Below are 16,151 nucleotides of genomic sequence, written 5' to 3'. Positions count from 1 at the left end.
TATATATATATATATATATATATATATATATATACTTTTTATACATACGAGTATATACAATACATATACACATAACACAGATAAATCGCAGATAAATTGCGAGATATCAGCTTAAAAATTGTACTGTTTTCGTATTTAATTTTTTTTTAATGTAGTGTAGATTTTTATATCATGAAAATGATATAATTATTTATTTTTAACACAATAAATTTTTTTGCATTAACATTCATTCCATATGTATCGAAAATTAAATTCCTCTTTTTCTCAGCTTATTAAATTTTACTGCATTATTTCTGCAATATAATACATGTAATATACGTAATTGAAAGTAAATATCAAATATTCACTCAGCTGTTTCTCATTGCAAAATATTTGTGCGAGACAAATGTATTATCATAATGATTTTATACAATTGTATTTCTTACATCAAATTAAGTTATACCATTTGGAGTTACGTGAAGTTGCGATTATTAAACTCTTAACATATTTTACATTATTACAATTATAAGATTAGTTATAAAATAAATATACCTGTTTCATGGGTAACCATGTAAATTGCACTTGATATTTAGTGTTTTTCATTTGGTGACACAAGTTGTGACAAACATCGTTCTGTATTTTTCTTGACATTCGACAAGACAAAACGACACTTGTGTAGACTTGTGTCACCAAATGGAAAACATCATTTAGGTCATTATCATCATATCTTAATGTACAATACAAATTTGCCTGATTACATCTTTTCCTTTAAATTTTGACAATTGATCTCTAAATGATTTCAGTTTTTTATCCTAACTATGTCAATCAATTTATTTATAGTAATATTTTTGCAAATTGCAGCAAACTTTAACACAGTGACCATAAATAATTTCATATATAGGTGTTCAAAATAAAGTGCTATCTGGAAAACAATTTCAAATTTGTATGTCAAAAACGTGACATTTTTTGAAGAATTTTTCAGACAAGAATTATTTGATTTTAAAGGGAAAATATTATGCATTTATTGTTTATTTTATTTCTTAAGTCTTTCACGAAAATACCTTTAAACATTAGCTAACATCTGGTATTATTTGTGCATAACGTATTTTTCCGTCATATCTTCAAGTATTGTGGAAGCAGTTAATATAACACGTATGACTTTTATGAAGTTCCAAAGAAAAAACTAATGATATTAGGTCTGGTGGACGTGTTATGTCAACTGTTTCAACATGAAGATATAATAGATAAATATATCGAGCCTGTGCATAAATAACACTATAGATGTTAATTAATAAAGATGTTTTCGTGAAAGAATCAAATATATGGTATATATTGAAGTGGAAGGACTTAATTTCGAACATTAATTTAATTGGACATCGTTAATTCTTAAATACCTAAAAAAAAAATGAAACAAAAAAGTTCATTAAATGTTACTTATTAAATTTAATAAACATTTATTGTCGCTTGCACTTTTCTTCAAAAGTTGCTAGTTATCGACATTTTTTTAATTCCAAAAATATAGATACTTTATCTTAGAAAATTATAGATAGATAAAAAATATTTCAGAAAATATTTTGAAAAATATTTTCAAAAGTTATTAATTGCTTTTTTACCTAAAATATGTTGCCATCACAAAAAACGTAGATTTCAATTTTATAAAATAAAGTTAATCTTGAAATAAATAAAAAATAATAAATGCCATATTTCCTTCTTGAAATCAAATAATTCTTGTCTGAACCATCTTTAAAAAAAAGCCATATATCCAAGTTAAAAATTTATAACATTATTTTGAACATTTGCTATACAATACAAGCGTAATATACAAGTTTTAATACAAAGAATAGTGCGACGATTATTCAATAAAATTTGCATAAGTGTTGGTTTAATTAGGTTAGATTAGGTTAGACTAAATCAGGAATGCAAAAAATATAAACATTTCAACACTATCTTTTATAAGCTTCTTTAATTTTTAGAAAATTATATAAGATATGCTTATAATATATATACAAGAAAATATAATATTAAGTGTCATGCTTAAGAAGTATGTTTTTTTAATAAATATAGAAGTTACCAAGAACATATATTACACATCATGTGGCAACGACACTTCGCAGAGACACCAAATGTATCCATCAAAATCTTGGTCCTTGGAACTAAATTATCTTATTCATCTCCGCGAATCGCTCTGTACTTGGTTAGTTCATGCGGGAAAACTCGATTCAACTCCACCAGCATGTTTGCCTTGAATTTCCTGTAGGCATCTATTTTTCCTTTGACCTGTTCATTTTTCGTCAAAGCCTTCTCTATACAGTCTTTGGTATATAATTGAGGATTTCTCCCTTGGTCAATGTAACTAAAACAAATGTTTTTATAATAATAGATTTGTCAGAAAAATAATTAATAACATCAATATTATTAGACTTACTCAAATACTTCCAATGGCACATGGACATCTTGTACCTGAGACTTCAGCTTGTCAATTTCTTGTAAGCCATTGACTAAGCCTTGGCTACAAAAGAAAAAGATTTATTGAATTTCTAGATCAGTATTATTCAAGATATTATAATTTTAGGTATTTGATTTGATGTATATAAGTGTTTGCACCTAATTGCCTTTCTTTTTCCTGATAAAGATAAAAAAAAAAGATAAAACACGCATAAAGGCAGGTACACTTCTTGTCCTACATTTTTAAAAATAAGTTTCACATTTTAGTGATATTAATTATAATTCATGGTTAAACGAACATAAGGTTTGTCCTTTTTAACTAAAACTTCTTGTGCAGGATTCATCTTTTCTTTTTTCTCAAACATAAAAAGAAAAAAAGGAAAGATAAATTATGCAAAAAATTCAGCTAAGAACAACAGATCTATGAAATCTCAAGTGAGTGTGTGGATCATAAATAATTTATAGAGTATATCAAGTATTGCATGATACTGCGAGGTTAATTTATAAAGGTAACGTTTTCACGCATGAATATACAAATATACGCAGGTTGTATGAGTACTCACATCTTCTGATTTAATACATTTTGCCCTTGAGGCTGAAAATCGCTCACTATAATGCGTATTTGTCGTACATTCTCGATAAATAGTTCTAATTGAGCCTCCAAATTCTCCAAGGCAGACGCCATTTTTATTAGTTTATTTACAGTCGCTCTTCGGCACAGATGTCGTTCATGTGGTTTGCGGTCACATGACCTACTCTACGCTCTTGCGGAAGCGCCAAATTTCAATATGGAATTATCATAAAGTTAAAAATATATTAAAAGTAAAACATTAAAAATTAAATTTTTTGATAGTTTGGAAATTAGATATACATGTATTAAAAATAAAAAAATAAATAATTGTTTTTGGAGTTCACCTATAATTATTTATAATCATTAAATGTTCATCATAGTTGATCCACCACGATTAGATTTAGAGACTTTATAAAAGTTGTGTTTAAAAAATAAATATAAAGAAACGTAAATTTTAATTAAAAATCGTAATAAGTTTCACATGATGTAATTTGCATATTTTTTTAGTGTGTAAATCATCATAGATATTATCGATATTATAATATTATATATTATATACATATAGATGAGACATAAAACTGAATATATACACATAATAAATGTAGATTTATTGATAATTGATAATATTTATGGATGATAACGATTATGAATTTATATTTATCAACAGTCAGTAATATAAAAAACTGATTAATAATCACAAAAATTCAGAGTTCCTCATGGTTTTTGATAATATCTCATTAGTAATTGCCTTACTCTGGCATATATATTTCTCCCTAACAATATAATTCATGAATGTAATGCATTCGTTTTTATTTTTTTCGTTCTCAATTACCCGAATTGTATGTGTCTTCTTCGTGCTCCACCTTACTCCGTAAGAAAGACAGTGAAAGATAGAAACTGCAATGGCCGTCTAGAATACGTCTACCGAGCTGACGTGTCGCAGTATCTTTTCGTCATCCGAAATTTTATTCGCATTGAAATATGATTACGTTTAGGCGTGACAAAAAGGAAGAGGAGGATGGTAATTATGAATTAATATTCCTAATATTCTTAACGCGAGTGTTACCCGCGAGAGAGAATTAGAAGTCGTGTAGGTTATCAGGTAGTTTCTGACAATTACAAGTAAACACATTTTTACAGAAGTAACAAGTGTTATAATAAGTATAGACATCGTATTTATATATCGAGTTTTGTAATAATTTCCTACGAGCATACATTTTTAAATAATACGTGTTTTAAATCTTATTAGAATTTAGTATCTATGATTATTGAATACTGATACACATATTTTTTTTCACATAATTTTATCTATCATATATTTTTTCTATCTGATCAAGGTGGTGGGAACCCATTTCAAAACTTGGAGAAGACCACAGTTCTTCAGGAAGCACGTACATTTAATAATACGCCTGTAAATCCGAGAAAATGCGCCCACATTCTCACAAAAATTCTGTATCTGCTCAACCAGGGCGAACAATTAGGTACAACGGAAGCCACAGAGGCTTTCTTTGCTATGACCAAGCTATTTCAGTCGCGTGATGTTATATTGAGACGACTGGTCTATCTGGGCATCAAAGAATTGAGTTCCTTAGCCGAAGATGTGATTATAGTCACGTCCAGTCTAACGAAAGATATGACAGGAAAGGAAGATTTATACAGGGCTGCCGCTATTCGAGCACTCTGCACCATCACCGATAGTAGTATGCTGGCAGCAATCGAGCGTTACATGAAGCAAGCCATAATTGATCGCTCGCCAGCTGTGTCCAGCGCTGCTCTTGTTTCTTCCTTGCATTTGACAAGTGTATCCAGTGATGTTGCAAGAAGATGGGCAAATGAGGCTCAGGAGGCATTAAATTGTGACAATGTAATGGTTCAGTATCATGCTCTGGGTGTCTTGTATCAAGCACGTAAGGCAGACAAGCATGCAGTAATCAAACTGGTTGCCAAACTTATGAGGACAAGCCCAAAGAGCCCTTATGCAGCTTGTATGCTGATTAGAATGGCATATAAATTATTGGATGAGGTGGACGAAGGCGAGGAACTGATAGGATTCATTGAATCCTGTCTACGCCATAAATCCGAAATGGTAGTGTATGAGGCAGCGCATGCTTTGGTCAATCTTGGACGAAGTGGTGCCAGAGAAATTGGACCAGCGATTAGCGTCCTGCAACTGTTCTGTGGCTCGCCAAAGCCAGCACTTCGATTTGCTGCAGTCAGGACTCTCAACAAAGTTGCGATGTCTCATCCAGCAGCGGTCACAGCTTGCAATCTGGATCTGGAAAATCTGATCACAGACTCGAACAGATCGATTGCCACTTTGGCGATAACTACCCTTTTGAAGACCGGAGCAGAGAGTTCTGTAGACCGTCTAATGAAGCAAATCGCCACTTTTGTTTCAGAAATTTCGGATGAATTTAAGGTCGTAGTAGTCCAAGCCATCAGGTAAATTTCATTTTACGAATTAAATGATAACTTCGCTAATATGCATACCATTTTTTCTAAAATCTCCTTTTTCTCTCAGGGCTCTGTGTCAAAAGTTCCCTCGCAAGCACGCGGTTTTGATGAACTTCCTCTCGGCTATGCTAAGAGATGAGGGCGGGTTGGAATATAAAGCGGCGATCGCTGATACCATCATAGCCGTAATGGAAGGAAATGCAGAAGCTAAGGAAGCGGGACTCGCACATCTCTGCGAATTCATCGAAGATTGCGAGCACATCTCCCTCGCCGTTCGCATTTTGCATTTACTTGGCCAGGAGGGACCCACGTCGAAACAACCGTCGAGATACATTCGCTTTATCTACAATCGCGTTATCCTCGAAAGCGCTAGCGTACGAGCAGCAGCCGTTACCGCATTGGCACGTTTCGCTGCTGCCTGTCCACCCTTACTTCCAAACGTGTTGGTATTGCTCTCACGGTGCCAGTTGGACTCGGACGACGAGGTTCGCGATCGTGCGGCTTACTATTGTACGATTTTGCAGCAACAGAACGATCCGACTATATTGCCTTTGATACAGCCCCCTTTGCTGTCCATACCGACACTGGAAAGGGCCTTAAAAAATTACATACAAACACCCATGGAAGACTCATTCGACATTTCTCAGGTATTTTCTCCAATTTTCTGAGAAATTCGCTCATAAAGGCGAAATAATTATCTTCTATACATGTACATAAACATCTTGCAAAAAGATAAAGTCAACATTAATAATATTATATTTATGTTTCTAATAATTAAGAAAAAAATTTTTATTTGCATTTCTATTTCTATTAATTTTTAATAATTTCTATTTATATTCGATTTATATTTTATATATATTCGAAAAGCTAAAAGTAAGTGAAAGCAAAAATGTAGCGATGGATGGAAATTGGAATTGTGCTATATATAAATTGAGGTTTTTTTATTGTAATAACAAAAAATTTATACATATATCTTTCTTTCTTAGAAAATTTCTGATTGATTTAAAAAAGAATTTTTAAGTTTATTCATATAATTGTTGCATTACAGATACCTCCAGCTCAGACGGTAGAGGAACCAGCTCAAGTGGAAGTGCACACTACTATCAAGCAGCCTCGTTTGACCAGAGAAGAAAGCTTCATGGAGAAATTATCGCAGATCCCGCATTTAGCCATGATCATCCAAGACACATCGCTCTTAAAATCTTCGCCGGTGTTTGAATTGACAGAATCCGAAACAGAATACAATGTCAAATGCATCAAACATACATTCCCTGAGTATCTTATTTTACAGTTCGACTGTGTGAACACACTCTCCGATCAACTCCTCGAAGATGTGGTAGTGGCCGTTGAACCTCCCGAAAGGTAAATGCATTTATCGATTATAACATTGTTCCTTACATTTTTCTGACACGATGTAACGATGAATTATTTATTTCAGTTACTCTATTGTATGCGTGGTACCGTGTCCTCGATTATCTTACAACGAGCCAGGAACCACCTACACAGTATTAAAATACCCAGAAGATATACAAGCGAGCGTCGTTACCATTCCCACGACACTTCGATTTATGGCAAGAGATTGCGATCCAACGACGGGAATACCAGATGCAGAGCAAGGATACCACGATGAATATATGGTAAAAGATTAAAATAATTCTGTAAAAATAATTCTCATATAAATATCTCTATAGGCAATGCATTAACATAAAATTAATTATACTTTTCCTTATTGAGAGGAAAAAATACAGTCATTTAAATGATTATTCGTTTTATATTATGTTAAAACAAAATTATTATTCACAAAATTAATATATGATTATGTATATGATTTTTTAGTTAGAAGATTTGGAAGTTACTGTAGCCGATCAAATACGTGGCGTTAATAATAGAGGCATGGATTTTAATACCGTTTGGGATACATTCGCTGCAAAAGGATATGCCAAGTTAGAAGAAACATTCGCCCTGGGAGCCTCAGTGACGTCTTTAGAAGGAGCGATTCAAAGTCTTACGGGATTTTTAGGATTAGAAGCTGTCGAACGCAGTAATAAAGTACAGAGCGGAGCAGCTGCTCACATTTTACTCCTAAGTGGCGTTTTCCGAGGAGGAAAGGAAATATTAGCACGTGCTAGACTAGCGCTGAGTGGAACGCAGGTTACGATGCAACTATCTGTTCTCTGTCAAGATCGAGAAGTCGCTGACTTAATAGTTTCGTCCGTAGGATAGAGATTGAAACAATGTAACAAGTTTCGCAATAGGAGAAATATATATTCGCTGATTGCTGTAAAATAATTTTTATAATATAAGATTATCGTTATATAAATATACATTATCGAAGAAAACGGCTTGTATTTCTTTTCGTTAATATATCTTGTGACTTTTTCTTAATACATTATCATAATCATTGAACAACCTTCTATTTCTCTAATACTCGTCTAAGAACACACATAATAATGATATTATGATTTTAGTAAAATTTTATATCGTTTAGTTCGTTATTGATAATTGAAAAGATAGTAATTTCTTTATAAAAAAATAAACTTATTTTTGTTAACATTTGTTTTAGCAGATTAAACGATTCATAAAGCAAACAGAAAAACTGACAACAATTATATTAGATTTCCTTTCACACATACATATATATTCCTTTCTGTAATTACAAAATTGTAATCGTGCATTTGTACGAGAATTATAAAAGTGTTAAATAGTGTATAAATATATTATCAGATATTTACAGAGTATTTTTATGCACGATGCGATTGCCGTACACTTGTCATTGTCACTTGATTAACTTCTGAACTCAATTGTAAAAAAATAATCTCATATCAAAGACGATAAATTCTCGCGGATATTTCATCGTCTTCAACATTAGATGAAGTGAATATTTTCTGTCAGATGTCCGACAAATTTTATGACGTTGTAAGGATAAATAATTTCTTTTTGTAAATTATCCCTGTACGTCAATCGCGATAAGTAAATACTTACAAAATCTAACGCTACCATTACATCAGTTCTTTGTACGTTTCATACAATCAATTTTACATATGATCCCATTGATTGTTAAAAACTGCTTTTAAAGCTGCAATTATACTGCATTTCACTTCAAATGCATATGCACATTAAATAAGTAGACTAGCTGTTTGCGCGATTGACAATATTATAAAATGAGAAGTGGAAATGATAGTTGTCTAAAGATTGCTGTAAGCTGCTCCTTATCAAGTCTTAAAGTATCATATTAAATATTAGCCATTAATATATATGCGTTTGTAATCTGTTCCTGCCACTGAAAAAGACGCGCTACTATTTGTTACTGGAATAGCATATAAATTCACGTAATTGATAATTTCGGAGAAAGATCACATAATTTCATACATTTAGTCGACATTAACGTATTGACCTGTAACTGTAGCCGTTTGATGATATCTTCTTCTTCCGGAAAAATCCTCATTCTCTTCATTCAGTTGAGCCGAACACATTTGAACGCCTGGATGCACCGGGGTTACTACTATCTGCTCGTAATCATAAACTTTCCTCCTATAATATAAAATACAAACTTTACTAAAGAAATCTTTATATTATATTTTTTCTAAGCATTCTATAATCAGATATAATTCTTAAGAGAAAAAAAATAAATAAATTACTTCCTGTTTAATTTCAATCCTTATGAGTCTTGAATTTAGCAATTCAAAATAATTGTAATAATAATAAATAATTAAATTTACCCCATAATTCGAAGTAATGCAATTCGAAACCATTTAAAGAATTGGAATTCCGCAGAAATTCCAGGTTTTACAGCAGGGTTAGCGTGGCCGACGTAACTCCAAACGAGAAATACGACGACAATATTAGCGATCGCATATCCCCAGTGTACGAGAAACATTATAAGCAATTTTACAAGGCACTGCAATGTGAATGTACTTACATTAATCTTTAATATAACTAGATATTTCGAGAATATATCTCTTAATGTGAAAAAGCGATGTATTTCGTAAAAAGTAACGATTTTCTCAATGAATAAGTACTTACACCCAATAACGAAAACCATCTATTGCATAAAGGACTATACCAATTTCCTAGCTTATTATGGATATGAACTTTTCGTTCTGGTGTACCGGAAACACTGACATTATCCTCGATACTCGGCGATGAATCCACATATACATTATTGTCAGAAATACTATTGTTTCTCTGTATGTAAATTTTGTCAGTAAATATTACTGGATAAATCTTCAAAAGAGATAATAATAATGCGTGCTTCGGTCCATGTGATTTCTTACCATAAGATTTTTATGTCTTATTCTCTCAGGAAACAGACTGTCCAAATCATTATCCATATCAATTATCGAGTTGTTCCTACTTGCGGAGCCATAATTGCGATCGAATGTCGGAGATTGCGAACGGAATCGTTGTTCGCGAGTATGCCGAAGATCAAACGTTTGTGCGAGAGCAAAGTATGCATAATCTAAGCAGGCGTATGTTAACAAGAATGGCATCGTCACAATTGGAGCGAGTGTATTAATTTGTCCGGTAATGATGAAAGTTAACGTTACTACAGCAACAACTAGCATAGCGTATACAGGTACTTTATTTGGTCCTCTCTGAAAACAGAATTGTTATTCTAATAAATTATGATATAAAAGGATTGTATACATGAAAAAATTATAAATTTTTTTAAGTATGAAAATAATCCCCCCCCCTCTCCCCTCCATCTCTCCTGTTATTTATTATATCTAAGATAAATTTATAATAAATATATAACAAATAATATCAACGAGAATAATTACCCCTCTTTGCAAGCAACTCATTCCTGGAATAACATTTTGACTGGCGATAGATTGGAGAACACGAGGTGTGCCGTACATGGCACCTAAACAGCTACTGAACGATGATACATACAGACCAGCGAGTAGTAACACTGAGATTGCTGATACCGTCGATGCTATGGTAAAATTGATTAGCAAAGCATTTCTGACGCAAGTTGCCGCAAGAGTTAATGAAAAGCATAAATATAAAAATGTTCTGCAAATAACAATCATTTTAATGTAGAGATCACAAATTTTCCAAAATAATTCACATTAGAGACAATTCATTTTACCCAGTTCCCAACGCCGCTAAAGTACCATTGGGAATATCGCTAGATGGATGCCTCAAATCTCCGCTCATGTTAATTCCAGCTAAAACACCGGTAACCGTGGGAAAGAATACACCGAATACAGTAAACCAGTTATATCCATCTTGATAATCGGGGAAGGTATTGTTTCTCAAATTTCCTGAAAGCCAACCTTCAAAACCAGAATCTGCAAGAATAAATAGTAAATTACTTTATCTATACTCATACATTTACAAAATTCTGTATTACATAACACATTGTTATTTTCTGTTATAATATGATATTTACAATATGATATGTTATCTTACCAATGTTGGTATGAGTAAAACTTCCAACCATAAAATCAACTCCAGCGAGGAGTAGAATAAGTAAGAGGATAAATTGCAATTTTATAACCCATTTAACACCAGCTACATTAATTACAGACAACAATACTACGGCTGCGCATGCGAAGCCGCGTTGTGTCCATGCTGAATTCAAACCTACAAGACCGGCCATTGATTCCCCAAAACCTAAAACGTTTAGAGCACAACCCACCGCCTGAAATAAAATCCACAAACCGATTCTTGGAATCGCTGATAAAATGGAAGGATGGGTTTACTTGTTCCTACCTGCCCGAAGCAATAAAGTAATCCAATGGAACCACCAAATCTAGAACCCAGTACATGCGATAAGAGAAAGTACACTCCACCACTTTCGACTCTACTCCGTTCACATATACCCACAGCTGACAGTACTGTCACCAATGCAATACACACTGAAATCATTACAGTACACAGTAATCTCCCCCAATATTTACATCAACTTATTTAAAAAAAAAAAATAAAAAATTATTTAAAAAAAAATATTCTCGTTCCTGTAGAAGATACATTTATAGCGTCTCGCTCATGAAAATATATATTTTACAAAAGATATAATTGAGACAAAACTCTATTGTATCTTTTGAATTAATAATATAAATGTATCAGTTATATATTATATAAACCTGTTCTTTTGTCACTGTACTGAAGTCAGTAAGCTCTATAATATTCACCTTCAAGAAGTGGAAATATTCCAATTCCTAAAAAAGGACATTTTGATGCAAAAATTGTACTGTTTTCTTTATCAGGGTCTCATTGGTTAAAGTTACAAAAAGAGTTAGAAAAATAAGTATTTAGATCCATTGTTTTTCTATATTGCTGGAGTAACTTCTTGCACAATTAATCTTTCTTTGTTTTCTTTTCAGACAAATTATATTTACCTTCCTATTCTCTGTCAAGTAGTAGTTTTCTATAATTTAGTATGTATAAAGAAGATATACTCCAGTATATTATAGAGTTCAATGACTGGAACGCACTAAAACTTTTTACCTCGTTTTCGCCAAACTTCAAATATATATCTATTTCATTTTAAGTACAATAAGTATATACTAGTTTAGCCACAAAGAACAGATTTCATAATTAATCTTTACTGATGTAATGATACTACCTGTACAAAAGATGATTAATACTGCATTCAAAACACCTGCTTGACCAACTATCCAGCCAGATCTCAGAAATACAATTACACCAAATATGTTAATAAGGCAAGATGTAAAAACGCCATCCCAGGTGCCAAACAACACAGGCTGGGAGATAAAAAAGTTCGATTTCCACCAAGGATCCGAACTCTATGAAAAATACAAAAGAGTAAACTATAAAACCCACTGAATCAATTTAACTTTCTATTATGTCATACATATTTCTTACATATTCCTGCGCGAACAATTCATTTGCACCGGCCTGATACATTTCTGGACCAAGAGCATTATTATCATCTCCATTATTCCTCTTTGCGTTTTCCTGGGTCTCTGGGTCACGTAAACCGTATCTAGCCCAATCAACGTCTCTGTGTACCCGAACGTCGCCGTTTGCAAGTCTATTATCCTCGTTCGATCCCATATCTTTTCGAGGCAAAAGAACGCAAGCTAGAGTAAACAAGATCAATTCTTGCTCATTGACGTCAGCTTTATTCACGTGGAGATCGTAACGAAAATTTCCTACGTTGACATAATGCCATATTTGTCACTGGTCTGCCTCACGATACTTTCATCTTGCGATGACAAGTATGACAACGCGTACAGGTTAGAATATGAAATTCAAGAAATAACAATTAATGCTGCACGATAAACGCGACGAACGTTCTGTTCAAGAAAGAAGAGTTATTTTTTCGTCTTATCAAGGTGCTGAGTCTGCATTTTTTCGTAATATTTATCAGTCGCTGATGACGTATGACTGGACGACAGAAGCCACCATATTGATTCTGACCAATTCTAACAGCAGCTGCTGATCTACGTCACCGACCGGACGAGATAAAACAGATTCGTACAGCTGCAGGGTAAAATTTCATTTATCCGACAGATCGAACGAAGAAATGTTGACGTTACCGGTTTAATTCAAATATTCATGAATTATACTTACACAGCACAAACATTCAAAAGGACGTTTTAAAGATGTCAGAAGATATTTCTATATATTTTTTAAATTGACGTTCCTAAGATGTCACTTGAATAAAGTGCGATTGGCCGTATTGTCTCCTTTCATTACGGAGGCAGGATCAAAAGCCAATAAACAACAAGAGAATAAAGTAAGAATGCTGTATGAGAAGCCGAACTTTAAATGGCTTGATTTTAATATTGACTTATTTTGATAATAAAAACAAAATTACATTACAAAAATCTTATCTATTAATAATTAATGTTATTAATATTTATATGTATAATTTTTTGACTCTTTTACTTAATATTTGTATTACACATATACGTCCATGCTCTTTTAAAGATAAAAATATCTTCAAAGAAGCTGCACGTTAAAATATACATTTATTTATATTCAATAAAATTGTAAACAAGTTATGCTTACGGAAATGTATTAATCTAAAAACACATTTATTCGCTGCAGTTACTTTTGAATTGTATTATAGTAAAAAATTCGAAATTGTCTTGATACTCAATAGGATCAGTGTTACTAAGACAAGATATTAGACGCACTTCACTGTTGCTAACCCCATAAACATTGCCATATCGTTCACTCATGTGTCGCAGAAGCGTTCGTGAACCAGTCTTTAAAATATAATGATAATTTCACGATAACTCTATCTTTTCCATCACAAATTATAGTATATCTATTTACATATAATTTATTTAAGCTCCTCGCCTCCACTTCTCTCCATTACTGAACTTGGTCATTTCTCGACCGCTAACACCACAGGTACCAATTCCCACACGACCATTTACGTTCTCCGGTGTCGCAAAAATGCTCTTCTTTATAACACCTTTCTTTGAAGACTGCAGAGAACAAAAGTAGTTATAATAGAGACACGATTTAAACATATTCTGGATATGCTATGTAAATGAAGTTATTGCATACCTTGTTAGTAAATGCTAGCCACTTGTTCTTTTCCAATTCCCGTTCCTCCTCCAGTTCTTTGAATCGCTGTAATTTCCTCTGCTTCTTTTTCTTAAGGTATTCCCTTTGCTTATTTGGATCCGAACCTGCAACTGCAGCTGCTTGCATTTTCCTATAAACGAATAAATCTATCGTTTGAGTAAAATAGAGACAATTCAAGATATTTTAGATATATAAATAACAATAATGTTTCCATATATTTTTATCAGTACATGCATTTCGATAAGTATTAATATCAATATATCTCGATGCATGTACCAATTACTTACAACTTACAAAAATTAGCACACTTATTATATCATAAAAGATTATGATGTCATAAAAGAGCAAAATAATACATATATTATTATAATAATACATATATTATTTTGTCATTTAGTGTATAGAATGTAATTACAATTTGTCAATTCTTTTGCACATATATAATTAATTTGTTTTTCAAAGACGTGGTCCAAGAATTGGACAATTCTTGTTACCTTTTTCTGGAGTCCGACGCACACAGACCGCGTGACATCAAAGGATAAATGAACAATAATGAGCATATTTCAGATGTAATATCGTACCAATGGTGGAGTTAGTTGCCAATTCAGAAATGAGAAACAGGAGGAAAAAATGAATGATTAGTAAAGTGTCGCCTTATATTTTTTATGTTTCTCATAAAAGCAGACATGTGCAAAAATGTAAGGTATATTTCACATCGATTTACAATGATACATTATCTTAGACATGATAGATCAGGAATGACTTACTTTGATTTTTGATCTGCCCAATCTGATGCTGGCCTCTTAGCAACAGACTTTAGCTGACTGAGCATAGTAACATCAGTGTTCTTGTACTCATTGAACGTCACATTTACTATTCCATCTTCACTTATCGCATCTATAGTTGCTTCGTAATACCTGTAAAATTTTGCAATATATAATATTTAAAAAATTATGCGAAATGTTTCATTTCAGAATTAGTCATTGCACTTCTTTTTAAACAAATCATTATCAATTTTTTTATCCAAACAGTTGATTACTTACAACTTATATCATAATTAATATTTACTTTAATAATATTAATATTCTTGGTCTTTTTCCTCTTTAGTATTCACAACATAAAATTTGACAGTAGGAAAGTTAAATTCAAAGTTTCTTAAAATAAAGTCCAAGTATTAACTGAAAAATAAATTTGAAAAATAAAGCAAATAATATTGCTAAATCCTTTCTGATTGAAATTTTTTCCTGTAAATAATTTCATCTTTGTGTTATATCATGTATTTTAGGTTTTAATAATGACTCAAAATATCCAGCTTTCAAAACATTTTATATATCGATTCAATGCTGTATATAAATTAGATGATATTTCTTGCACAACTCGATCAAAATTCAATTTGATTATAAACAATAGGCCTGTCTTTAAAACCAGAATATAGATTTTTGTATAATGCATAAAACTTGTGCAATCCATAATGCATGAGAAAATCAACCAATCAAAGTCTTTTATTTGTATGGAAATAAAGGAAATAAAGGACTTTGATTAAAGAGTTAGTTTTTTCAAAACTTGTGTGTTCTTACCCTTATAGAACTCTCTAAAGGTACACACGATGCAATAAGTTTAAATAAGACAAATTATATTTGTTCTTCTTCAACTTATTGCATCAGTATACACAAATTCAAAGAATTCATCAACGAAGAACAAATCTAAAATACGAATACCCACTTGCTATCCTCGCTCCAAGGTGCCATACACTGATCGCCGACTTTCCACTTATTGGCCAGAACTGCAAGCAAAATAGGATCTTTAGCATCCATGCCATTGGCTTGTCTTTTTTCCTGTTGTTGTGACTTAATTAAATCATGTGTCAGCTTTATTACTTCCTTCAGATCGAATTTCAGCTTTATCAACTCTTCATTATTCGGATCTGTCGTGAGAGCCGCTTCCACCTGAAATACAGAAAAGGATAAAGAGTCAGTCCATCGTGAGAATATTGTAAGTGGATACAAACAAGAATGAGTTGTCACATCCAATCGATTGTTACGCGAGGTTAGGAGAGGAAAAATAAGGCTAAACACCTGCTGAAGCTGCAGCTTGTAATTCTGTAAGTCATCCATGATGCTCGTCTTATCTCAGAAACGGATTATCCAAAGCCAAGGCGCGATACAAGAATTCGGTCTTTTCTTTTCGC

At 32.5% G+C, this 16,151-nt stretch overlaps 5 protein-coding genes across 5 annotated transcripts in view; 1 reads left to right on the top strand and 4 right to left on the bottom strand.

Annotated features, from left to right (window-relative positions):
- Nucleotides 1-1,153, bottom strand: part of LOC108745569 (chitooligosaccharidolytic beta-N-acetylglucosaminidase) — an 8,645-nt gene extending 7,492 nt beyond the window's left edge. Inside the window, exon 1 of the mRNA XM_018481792.1 lies at nt 1,041-1,153. The gene's annotated coding sequence lies outside the window, so the exon portion shown is untranslated. The remainder of the gene's footprint in view (nt 1-1,040) is intronic.
- An 859-nt stretch (nt 1,154-2,012) lies between these two features.
- On the bottom strand, nt 2,013-3,109 carry LOC108745570 (mediator of RNA polymerase II transcription subunit 10). The gene is made up of 3 exons (XM_018481793.1): nt 2,988-3,109; nt 2,405-2,488; nt 2,013-2,332 (listed from the first exon to the last, which is right to left on the bottom strand). The coding sequence occupies exons 1-3, from the start codon at nt 3,107-3,109 to the stop codon at nt 2,143-2,145; spliced, it is 396 nt and encodes a 131-aa protein (XP_018337295.1). The 3' UTR covers nt 2,013-2,142.
- A 767-nt stretch (nt 3,110-3,876) lies between these two features.
- On the top strand, nt 3,877-7,757 carry LOC108745613 (coatomer subunit gamma). Its single transcript, XM_018481876.1, has 6 exons — nt 3,877-4,016; nt 4,333-5,437; nt 5,517-6,096; nt 6,498-6,811; nt 6,888-7,086; nt 7,286-7,757. Exons 1-6 carry the CDS (start codon nt 3,977-3,979, stop codon nt 7,670-7,672), a joined length of 2,625 nt encoding a protein of 874 aa, XP_018337378.1. The 5' UTR covers nt 3,877-3,976; the 3' UTR covers nt 7,673-7,757.
- A 316-nt stretch (nt 7,758-8,073) lies between these two features.
- LOC108745614 (solute carrier family 12 member 8) lies at nt 8,074-12,817 on the bottom strand. Its single transcript, XM_018481877.1, has 10 exons — nt 12,284-12,817; nt 12,024-12,204; nt 11,168-11,313; nt 10,865-11,096; nt 10,542-10,743; nt 10,231-10,465; nt 9,724-10,044; nt 9,473-9,634; nt 9,169-9,347; nt 8,074-8,980 (listed from the first exon to the last, which is right to left on the bottom strand). Exons 1-10 carry the CDS (start codon nt 12,473-12,475, stop codon nt 8,821-8,823), a joined length of 2,010 nt encoding a protein of 669 aa, XP_018337379.1. The 5' UTR covers nt 12,476-12,817; the 3' UTR covers nt 8,074-8,820.
- A 565-nt stretch (nt 12,818-13,382) lies between these two features.
- Nucleotides 13,383-16,145, bottom strand: LOC108745450 (survival of motor neuron-related-splicing factor 30). The gene is made up of 5 exons (XM_018481612.1): nt 16,039-16,145; nt 15,686-15,909; nt 14,731-14,880; nt 13,943-14,093; nt 13,383-13,860 (listed from the first exon to the last, which is right to left on the bottom strand). The coding sequence occupies exons 1-5, from the start codon at nt 16,075-16,077 to the stop codon at nt 13,717-13,719; spliced, it is 708 nt and encodes a 235-aa protein (XP_018337114.1). The 5' UTR covers nt 16,078-16,145; the 3' UTR covers nt 13,383-13,716.
- Nucleotides 16,146-16,151: the final 6 nt, after the last annotated feature.

Source organism: Trachymyrmex septentrionalis, unplaced genomic scaffold (genome assembly GCF_001594115.1).
Source record: "Trachymyrmex septentrionalis isolate Tsep2-gDNA-1 unplaced genomic scaffold, Tsep1.0 scaffold14, whole genome shotgun sequence".
Classification (NCBI taxonomy): domain Eukaryota; kingdom Metazoa; phylum Arthropoda; class Insecta; order Hymenoptera; family Formicidae; genus Trachymyrmex; species Trachymyrmex septentrionalis.
This window is presented reverse-complemented; position numbering and strand designations above follow the sequence as displayed.